At 46.4% G+C, this 11,312-nt stretch overlaps 1 protein-coding gene across 6 annotated transcripts in view; it reads right to left on the bottom strand.

Moving 5' to 3' along the window:
* Positions 1 to 4,939: 4,939 nt before the first annotated feature.
* OPRL1 (opioid related nociceptin receptor 1) overlaps positions 4,940 to 11,312 on the bottom strand; it is a 257,707-nt gene continuing 251,334 nt past the window's right edge. For 5 of the 6 annotated variants that reach the window (XM_053244344.1, XM_053244345.1, XM_053244348.1 and 2 more), the window contains 2 exons: positions 10,328 to 10,414; positions 4,940 to 6,456 (listed from right to left, as the gene is read on the bottom strand). In XM_053244344.1, the coding sequence (XP_053100319.1) occupies positions 5,967 to 6,456; positions 10,328 to 10,414 (577 nt within the window). In that variant the 3' untranslated portion in view covers positions 4,940 to 5,966. The remainder of the gene's footprint in view (positions 6,457 to 10,327; positions 10,415 to 11,312) is intronic. The other variant, XM_053244346.1, reaches the window with a different exon arrangement.

Here is an 11,312-nt window from a genome sequence, read left to right as displayed (position 1 = left end):
ATATCTGATCTCAGATGTGGGGTGTGTGGCTAAACACTCCCTGCGTCTGATGTCAGATGCAAGGGGTGGGGCTGGGGGGGGGTGCGGCGGAGGCAGCACCCAAGCCGCCGCTTGGCTCCCTCCATGCCTGGCTCATGGGTGACACTGGGCTCTCATCCCAACCTACCTCACAATGACAGTGAGATATGACATGAGGGCAAATTAGAGTGGCTAAACAGGCCTCCTCATGAAATCCAGCCAATATAGCACTGGCATGGCTGCACAGGCTTAAGATACCATCCCTCAAGTGTGCACAACATTCTCCCTGTTATTGTGGGTGGTGATTCCACTCCACTACAGTTGCACTACATATCTGCAAGAATATCTGGGCTCTCTCTGTGACCTGTGCCCCATTCCCTTGAATGGGGCCTTTTCTCTACAGCCCCCTTATGGTTTATAATAGGCCTGTGCCTGGTAAAGAATGTCAGATTTGACCCAACCCATCCTGACATAGAAATTGTTGGGAGGGCCAAAATGGCCCCCCAAAACCCCAATTCAGGGTTGAGTTGGATTGGACCCAGCATTTTTTGCAACATGTTATCATACCCCACCCCTCCCCACACTGCCCTCTACCCCTCCCACTCCCTTCTCTTGACTTCTCCCACCTTCCCTTACCAGCAAGATGCAAGTGCCCACATACTGTTTTAAGGAGTTGCCCAATTCCCCGTCTCTGCAACACTGCTGGGGTTGGCTTTCCCATGTACAAGAGCCCCAGTGGGCTGGTAATGCCAGTGTTTCTTGTCCAGTGTTTCAATGTTCAATGCAGGCCACTGTTCTTAGTTCTGCCCATCGTACTGGTGTTACCTCGGTGGAAATCTTCAAGAAGGGAAAAGAGGTAGATGTCCTCTTGATGCCAACATCAGGTAATTATGAGGGACATGCTGGTAGCCTCAACCCTTGAGCCATGTGTGAGAACTGGGGGCCCCAAGCAAACCCGCAGATATTCCTATTAAATCCAACAGCCTGTGAAGTATGATAAGTTAGGGGTCCCAAGCAAGCAAACCAGGCCCAGAACTCCAAGCTGCAGCCTGTTGAACAAATTTCCAGTTCTCCAAGCTGGACAATAAGGCAGAAATGTGGTTGGCATGCAAGGCAGGGCATACTAAGCAAATACATTATTATGCTATTTACAAACAGTCTACCAGATGTTATTGACTGGATTTACTACTTTAATTATCGGACCCTTCCCAAGGGTCTAGGATAACTAAAGAAGAATTAAAGCTATTGTCATAATATTTGTGCTGTCCCAAGTAGTGTGGCCTTCTGTAGTTGATGTGTTGTAATTTTATTGCTGCCCAGGGTCTTGAGATGATGTTCAAGTTCTTTTGTTACTGCACCAAGGGCACCAGCAACTATTGGCACCACTATATATATATACACACACACACACACACACACACACACACACACACACACACACACACGAGAAACTCGAAAAATTAGAATATCGTGCAAAAGTTCATTAATTTCAGTAATGCAAATTAAAAGGTGAAACTGATATATGAGATAGACGCATTACATGCAAAGCGAGATAAGTCAAGCCTTAATTTGTTATAATTGTGATGATCATGGCGTACCGCTCATGAGAACCCCAAATCCACAATCCCAGAAAATTAGAATATTGTGAAAAGGTTCAACAGTCTAGGCTCCAGGTGTCCCACTCCAATCAGCTAATCAATCCATAACACCTGCAAAGGGTTCCTGAGCCTTTAAATGGTCTCTCAGTCTGGTTCATTAGGAATCACAATCATGGGAAAGACTGCTGACTTGATAGTTGTGCAGAAAACCATCATTGACACCCTCCATAAGGAGGGAAAGCCTCAAAAGGTAATTGCAAAAGAAGTTGGATGTTCCCAAAGTGCTGTATCAAAGCACATTAATAGAAAGTTATGTGGAAGGGAAAAGTGTGGAAGAAAAAAGGTGCACAAGCAGCAGGGATGACCGCAGCCTGGAGAGGATAGTCAGGAAAAGGCCATTCAAAAGTGTTGGGGACTTTCACAAGGAGTGGACTGAGGCTGGAGTTAGTGCATCAAGAGCCACCACACAGAGACGGATCCTGGACATGGGCTTCAAATGTCGTATTCCTCTTGTCAAGCCGCTCCTGAACAACAAACAGCGTCAGAAGCGTCTTACCTGGGCTCAAGAAAAAAAGAACTGGTCTGTTGCTCAGTGGTCCAAAGTCCTCTTTTCTGATGAGGGCAACTTTTGCATCTCATTTGGAAACCAAGGACCCAGAGTCTGGAGGAAGAATGGAGAGGCACACAATGCAAGATGCTTGAAGTCCAGTGTGAAGTTTCCACAGTCTGTGTTGATTTGGGGAGCCACGTCATCTGCTGGTGTTGGTCCACTGTGCTTCATTAAGTCCAGGGTCAACACAGCCGTCTATCAGGAGATTTTGGAGCACTTCATGCTTCCTTCCGCAGACGAGCTGTATGGGGATGCTGACTTCATTTTCCATCAGGACTTGGCACCTGCCCACACTGCCAAAAGTACCAAAACCTGGTTCAATGACCATGGGATTACTGTGCTTGATTGGCCAGCAAACTCGCCTGACCTGAACCCCATAGAGAATCTATGGGGCATTGCCAAGAGAAGGATGAGAGACATGAGACCAAACAATGCAGAAGAGCTGAAGGCCGCTATTGAAGCATCCTGGTCTTCCATAACACCTCAGCAGTGCCACAGGCTGATAGCATCCATGCCACGCCGCATTGAGGCAGTAATTGCTGCAAAAGGGGCCCAAACCAAGTACTGAATACATATGCATGCTTATACTTTTCAGAGGTCCGATATTGTTCTATTTACAATCCTTGTTTTATTGGTTTCATGTAATATTCTAATTTTCTGGGATTGTGGATTTGGGGTTCTCATGAGCTGTACACCATGATCATCACAATTATAACAAATTAAGGCTTGACTTATCTCGTTTTGCATGTAATGCGTCTATCTCATATATCAGTTTCACCTTTTAATTTGCATTACTGAAATTAATGAACTTTTGCACGATATTCTAATTTTTCGAGTTTCACCTGTATATATTAAAAAAAGATTATTATTACTATTACTACTACTACTACTACTACTACTACTACTACACATTTCTATCCTGCTCTTCCTGCAAGAAGCCCAGAATGGTGTACATGGTTGTGTTTACCCTCACAACACCCCTATGAGGAAGGTTAGGCTGAGAGATATGTGACTGGCCCAGAGTCACTCAGTGAGGTCATTCACACAATCGAAAACTGTGTTCCACCTGGGTTTGGGAACTGTGTGTACTCCCAATTTTTGATTGTGTGGAAGCAAGGTTAGAGGAAAACCTGGGTAGAAGTGATTGTGTGGAAGCAAGGTAGGAGAAAAAGCTACCCAGGTTTTCCTCTAACCTTGCTTCCACACAATCACTTCTACCCAGGTTTTCCTCTAACCTTGCTTCCACACAATCAAAAATTGGGAGTACACACAGTTCCCAAACCTGGGTAGAACACAGTTTTTGACTGTGTGAATGACCTCACTGTCATGTCTCCTACTAGAGTCAGAGGAGGAAGGGGGAGTTCACTGGGGTTGAATCATCATCTGTAAGGGATTCACAGTAGGCTGCTCCACCATGCATTTTATTTTGATGAGGGGAAACCCACTCTCCCTATAAGATTCCTGGATTGGGGTGGGTGGGTAAAAATTGCAAAACCCACCCTAAAAGATGTGAGCAGTCCTAGGACTTCAAAGGTGTTTGTCTAAGGCAGACCCAAAATGAAGAGTAGCATATTTCATCAACAAGGATTTATTATTACATTAAAAGAAAAACAAGAGTAGGCAATAAGAACAATGGTCTCTTCATAAAGCATATTGTAAGAGTTTCACTAATCAGGCAACTCAGATGCAAGCAATACAATAAAGGAAAGAAACTTCCCTCACACGCCTTCCTGCTGAGTGGACACCAACTTGACAGCACACTTTACTTTAATTCCCCAGCAGCTTCTCAGCATGGGACAGACTAAACAAAGAACAAAACTTTCTCTGTTGATGGTTGTGAATGTAGATCCCACACAGTCCTCTGGATTGGTTCTTTTGTTTTGCTTTCCCCAGGTGTTTCCCCTTATTAGGAAAGGCCCACCCTCCCAGCAGTTGCTCTAAGTGAGGCCTCTCCTAAAGCCTTACTATCACTACACATACTTCTTTAAATGCTGCACTTTGGGACAATGTTTTAGTAAGAACAAAATATAACTTTCACCTTCACAAATCTCTGATTCATGCTCTACAAAATGTATTAGCCCTTTGAAAGAGAAAGCAAGAGCACAAAATGGCATACAAAACAAGAAAATGATACAAAGAATGAAATATTTGGGGGCGGAGCTTGCTTCTGATAAAGATTGCATTGTGCTCAAAATGCATTAGGCAAAGTGGTGGGCTTTAGGGATGTGCACGAACCGGTTTGGATGCCATGTTGGAGGCCTCCGAACCGGTTCGGAACCAGACTGGTCCAGCGGTCCGGCACTGAGGGGGGGGTCTACCTTTAAGGGAGGGCGGGGGTAGAACTTACCCCTCCCGCCGCTCTTCCCCCTCCGGCGCTGCAGTTTAAATCGAAGTTTTTGGGGCGGCAGCGTTCCTCCCTGCCACCCCTCCCCCGTCGTTGCCAGGAAGTCTCAGTAACAGGATCACGCATGCGTGCGTCACGGCGCGCACACGCCCATCGCCGCCATGCGCGGTCGCCGCCTACGTCACGTAGGCGCATGCGTGCTCCTGTTACTGAGACTTCCTGGCAACGACGGGGGCAGGGGCGGCAGGGAGGAATGCTGCCTCCCCCAAAACTTCAATTTAAACTGCAGCACCGGAGGGGGAAGAGCGGCGGGAGGGGTAAGTTCTACCCCCCCCCGTCATTAAAGGTAGACCCCCCCTCAGTGCCGGACCGCGCCGCGCAGTTCTGTGCACATCCCTAGTGGGCTTCTCTAAACAAATAGCTTTTTGCTAACTGGGCAAAGAGGCACCTTCTTAAAATGGTGATTCTCTTTATTATTTATAAAGTGGTGATTCTCTTTCTTATTTATCCAGCAGGGAGAGAGCAACTGGCCCTATCCGTCTCCAGCACAGTATCTCTCCAGTGACTGTTGCTGGTGCCTATCTTATGTTTCTTTTTAGACTGAGCTCTTTGGGGACAGGGGTCCATCTTATTTATTTATTATTTCTCTATGTAAACCACTTTGGAAACTTTTTTTGAAAACTGGTATATAAATATTTGTTGTAGTAGTAGTTTTTATTAAATGTATGGTTCCAGTATTAAAAGGAACCAACTGCTCTGGTTCCTAGAATGTAAATATTAATATAAGCCAGGGGTTCCCAACTTGTGGTACTCCAGATGTTGCTAAACTACAACTCCCTTCACCCCCAGCTACAATTTATTGTGGCTGGGGATGATGGGGATTGTAGTTCAGCAACATCTGGAGTACTACGGGTTGGGAACCCCTGATCTAAGCTATACACTGCAGTCTACCAGCTGTATATCTATTGACTAAAGAATCAGGCCTCGTTTCCACATGCAGGTGGCAGAATGTTAAGATAGAAACATGGCCTGTAAGCTCAACAGAGCATTTTAAAAAACGTTTTCCCCATGCAAACCTGACCCCACCCTCAATCCAACTGCAAGTGAAAAACTAGCACATTACACTTGAGGAGAAAGGTTCTAGCTTTGTTGTGCTAGTTTTCCACTTGCAGAGATTTTTTTTCCCCCATGAAGGAAAACATTCCCAACTGTGGTCTGAAGTGGTACAGTCCATTCTTCTCCCTCAGGACATTACCACTTCATCCCGGTACATTTTCAAGATTAGACAGAAAAGAGTTGCATTTCAAGGCCCTAATCAACAGTTAGGATAACACGGCACATTATATTCTAAACCTCAGCCTCCTATACAGATGGGATACGTCAAGTCTCTGGCTGATCAGAGACATTCGGTCTTAAATTTCTGCCTCAGTGCTTTCTGCACGTTCTGGATCTTCTCTGTGATGACTGTGTCACTCAGGTGTTCCCCAAACTTCTGTTTCAGCAAAACTCTAATGATTTTGATGCATCTCTCATCCATCATGGGCTTGGCCTCCCGGAACGTATTTCCTCGCCTCCCAGTGATAGAGTGGCTTTGGATATAGTCTGATGTGAAGAGCTTGTAAAGCAGAGTTTTGCAAGCGGTGCTGATTTTCTGGTCAAAGTGAATGGCCTCCTTGAGTTGCTCCCTGGTGTAACCGTTGAACAGCTCGGACACTCTGCTGGTCTGGCATGGTGGTTCTTGTTCCTTGCAGGAAGCGGCTTCCAGGTGCTGCACTTTCTGCTTCAAGGAGAACACTTCCTGCTGGAGACCCAAGACCATCCTCTCCAGTTGCTCAAGCTTCTCTTCCCTGAAGGAGTCAAGCAACCACATGGTTCCATCAGGCAACCTGAGGTTATGGTGAGAGAAACCCAACTGATGGTGGTCTTGCTATGCTAACCAATCTTATTCGAAGCCTTAGATTGCAATAACATGCACTCTCTTACTTGAAAGTAGGGCACCAGTGTTTTGAAAAATGGAAATTGAAAGCATGTTTCAGGATGTCAGATGAGTTTCATAAGACACATGAAATTTCTCAGATGATCTCAGCACACCCCTCCTTGAAAGTGAGCCTCACTGGGCTCAGCAGAATTTACTTCTGCATAAACATACAATGGGTGGGGCTCTTAGTTGTTATGGAAAGTCCAAAACACTCCTCACCACTGCTTTTCTTTCCCAGTATTGTATGTGAACATACTGCCCTTGATCTATGTTTGGGATCCAAAGGACATGTGCATTGACCTTGCCACTTTTGCATCATGCACCCAAGAGGTCCCTTGCCAGTTGCGGTTCTTTGTGCTTCATGGAAGGCCACTCTGAGAATTTTCCAATTTTCTAGAGCAGCTCTTCAGGGAGCACCAAGGTCTGCAGTAGGAAAGGGGCCCCCAAATATGGGAGGAAGCTCAGACAAAGCCTTGCTTAAATCCCTTGTCTGGTTTTCTATCCACTCCTGAATCCAACATAGCATACACTCCCCATTCTGACCTTCAAAGGTTCCCATGGGCATTATCTCTCTGCCCTCTGTTTTTGTCCTGTCCCTATCAACTTCTATACTGCCCGCTGCTTTTCCTCCAGTCCCCATCACCTTCAGCCACCATGATGGTCTCCTCCCTTCAAATCTCTCTTCAAATCCCACCTTTTCTAAGCATTATTTGGCAATACCTCTTCGTCCCCATCCCATACTAAAATGAAACCTAAGTCTATGTAATTGTGCGGAATACACATTCTCGCCTCTTCATTCTTGCACCTGACTTTCTTGTCTGACACCCCACACCCACTGCAAGCATGATCCACCTGCCCCACCTCACCACTGTTCCCTCTAACAGGGATTCCCAGATGTTGTTGACTACAGCTCCCAGAATCCTCAACCAAAGGCCATTGCATCTGGGGATGCTGGGAGTTACAGTGAACAACATCTGGGAATCCCAATTAGAGGGAACACTGCACTTCACCCCTGCTGTTGCCACCTCTTACTGTGGGCTTTTCTTGCCAGTCTCTTTGCTGACCCCCTCCCCATCTCCCTCATCAGCTTATTAGAAGCCTTAGATTGCAATAACATGCACTCTCTTACTTGAAAGTAGTGCACCAGTGTTTTGACAAATGGAAATTCAAAGCATGTTTCAGGATGTCAGATGAGTTTCATAAGACTCGTGCCCAAACACTAATCTCTTCCTACTGCTGCTGGTCTTCCGGAATGCATAGCAGACACAGCATAGAGCAGGGATCCTCAACGTTGGGTCCCCAGATGTCATTGGACTTCAACTCCCATAATCCCTAACCAAAGGCCAAAGGGGCTGGGGATTATGGGAGTTGAAGTCCAATGACATCTGGAGACCCAACGTTGAGAATCCCTGGCATAGAGCATGCATTCGAGTAGTGTCAGCTCCTTTATTGGTTGGCTTCTTGCCAATGCTGTGATGTTGTGCAAGCTCTCTGTCTCTCCCCTGCAGAACCCACAAATTTGGTGCTGGAGGGGAGAGGGAAGGAGAGAGAGGGTGGGTGTCAGAGACACACACACCCCACAAAGACCCTGGCTGATCTAGATGGGCTAACACACCAGGAGACCAAGCAACCCTCAGAGGATGAGGATTGGGGGCGGGGAGAGATATCCAAGAAGAAGACCCTGAACTTGCCTCTGTGGCCATCCCTGGGGACTCCCACCCCAGAATCTGCCTACTTGATGCTTCACTGAATCCCCCTGTAGTAGCCATGGGGGAGAAGGCTGGGCTGCCACCATCCTCAGCTCCAACCAGCCCCCAAGGGATCCTCCCAGCCGTACCCCAGCCCCTGATTCCCCAAGCACATCCAGGGCTCAGGAGGCCCTGGCCACCCCCAGGAGTCATTGAGAACTTTGCTCAGGGTCCCCAACACACCATCGTGACCAAGCTCATGAAGCCCTTCACCAGTGCCATAAAAGTGCTCACTTAGCTGCCAGGAACCTGAAGCCTAGTAGGTTTCCTCAAGAAGAAAAGTAACGGCAGAACTGCTCAGGAGTAAACATTAAGGCTCTCCACACAAGCAGTGTGGAGAGCCTAACGGGGGTCTGCGGGGAGAGCGCGCTTGACAAGTGTCCTGCTCAAGCTTCAGGAGCTGTGTGTGCTCCTGATCTTGGATTGCCTGTCAGCAAAAATACGATTTTGGAGGAGGGGCAAGTGATCATGTGGGAGCCAGGTTCAGGCTCCTGTGGAGCTATCCTACCTAGCACTTTTATCCAGCATATTATCATAAGAACAGCCCTGTTGGATCAGGCCCAAGGCCTATCTAGTCCAGCATCCTGTTTCACACAGTGGCCCACCCTATGCCTCTGAGAAGCTCGCAGGCAAGAGGTGAGCCATTGGAGGTCTGCGCCTGCCTCCCACGTGATCGCTTTCTCCTCCTCCTGCTGAGGTTTTTGCTGACCGGCAACCCCAAATTGGGAGTGCACACAGCTTATCCTGCCCTAATGCTCATTGTGAGAACCATCCAAATGAACATGAAATACAGTGTGCACATATTTTTCTACATGGACACAATATCCATGCACAGAATCATCTTGTGTGAAGCAAATCTCTGCTATTATCCGGAAAAGTAAAACAAGAGGTGCTTTTTTGCCCCATAAAAGCCCTCAAAGAAACCGAGGACTCCTGCATTCAAGCAATGGTCCCCCAGTTCTTTTCAAGATCCATCCTTCTGAAACAAGTTCCCAGGACTACGGGTGGAACTACACATTACACTTGGCACCAGGCAGACATCAAAAAGATATCCCTGTGTCAAACACACACACCCTCCATAATATTGCAGCTCACATACCCATGTCACATACTTCATGTCACCATTATCTGCCTTTTCCTAGCCCACCATTGGCAGCCAATAATATGAAGCAGGAATGATTTGATAGTGGCTCACAAAACACACAGAGAAACATAGTATGTGTAACCACCATCAGAGCTATTGTGAAACAGAGTAGTTTTGCTCTAACTTAAAGGTAAAGGTAAAGTTGTGCTGTCGACTCCCGGCAACCACAGAGCCATGTGGTTTCTCTTTGGTAGAATACAGGAGGGGTTTACCATTGCCTCCTCCCACACAGTGTGAGATGATGCCTTTCAGCATCTTTCTATATTGCTGCTGCCTGATATAGGTGTTTCCCATAGTCTGGGAAGCATACCAGTGGGGATTTGAACTAGCAGTCTCTTGCTCCCTAGGCAAGTTACTTCCCCACTGCCCATTAGGTGGCCTTGCTCTAACTTAGAGTTGCACAAATGTAGGTGCATGACGCACTTTGGAAATAATGAGTGTCAGGTTGTGCAGTAGAGTTTGTGCATCTTTAAGCCAGAGTGGAACTGCTTTGTTCCGCTGCAGCCCCAATAGTGGTGACACACCTGCAGCAGTGTGAGCAAGTGATCACCACTCATGTTTCCCTGTGTGGAGTGAATGAGTAACCTGCCAGTAACATGTAGTTCTACCCTAAACAGAAGTACAAGTATTTAGGTGTCTGGACAGAATCATCCATGGCAAGTGGCTGGTGTACAACTCTGAAATATTCCCATTCAGCTACCACCAATGCATGACCATTCCAAATCAAAGAAGATTCCAGCTCGAATCCATCCAGTGGAGATGTTTGTTTACTCATAGGTCTGAAAATTGCTATTAGGTTTTCAGGCATGTCTAATCTAAATCCCATTATATTTCTGCAACCTCCTGGAAATGCAATTAGGGGCAGATGGCCTCCTCTCACGAATTACCTTTCCGTTCCACAACTGCCAAAGACTTGCTGAACAACTTCAAAATCATCCGTTTCCAGGGAATTGGTGCCCTTTGACTCGTCACAGCTAGAGAAACAAGCAAATAAACTATGACTGAAGAAAGATGCTCTGTATTCCTTCCGTTTTAAAAAAAGTTACCTAGTCCAAAAGAAAATTATACAATGTTTTTTTCTGAGATCCTTCCCAATTTTCTTAGGCTCAGAGACCCAAAAAACCCATCGGGGGTAGAGTAACCATCCCGACAGTATTCTCACAGCAGTGAGTTCAGAGTATCCTGAATGCCAGAAATGTGACAAACCAATTTAACATCATTTAGTTAGAAAAAATGTCAGAATTTGAAATATTTCCTTAAATGTTAAAAACTCAGTTCTCACAGCCAACTAAGATGGAAGATGTTATCAACCCCTGCTAACTTGGTAAAGAGGCACCTTTTAACGTGGTGATTCTCTTTATTTAGCAGGGGGAGAGTAACTGGCCCTATCCACCCCCAGCACAGTGACTGTTGCTGGTGTCTATCTTATGTTTCTTTTAGATTGTGAGCCTTTTGGGGACAGGGATCCATCTTATGTATTTATTATATCTCTGTGTAAACTGCCCTGAGCCATTTTTGGTAGGGCGGTATAGAAATCGAATAAATAAAATAAATAATAATAAATATGAGCCTTTCTAAATGAGAGGGTTCGTTGCAGCTGGATAGGTTGATTTGTGCACTTTATTTAATCCAGAGCTAGTGTGGGCTGTATACACACTTGGTTTCTTCTGCTGCCTTTTCTCCATGTGGTTTTGTTTTTACTTCCCTGCTGGATCCACAGTGCAGGGGAAGAGAGCGAACAGGATGGAGAAAGACTCCAGTGCTAGGCTTAGGAACAGAGCGGAGGTGGAGTGGGGGTCCCGTTTGCGGGCAGCAAGAACAAGGGAAATGGTAAGGGGCTTGGGGAGACTGCGGGGGGGGGACACTTAAAGG

Source organism: Hemicordylus capensis, chromosome 4 (genome assembly GCF_027244095.1).
Source record: "Hemicordylus capensis ecotype Gifberg chromosome 4, rHemCap1.1.pri, whole genome shotgun sequence".
NCBI lineage: Eukaryota > Metazoa > Chordata > Lepidosauria > Squamata > Cordylidae > Hemicordylus > Hemicordylus capensis.
Note: the sequence above shows the minus strand (reverse complement) of the source record. Positions and strands in the feature narration are given on the sequence as shown.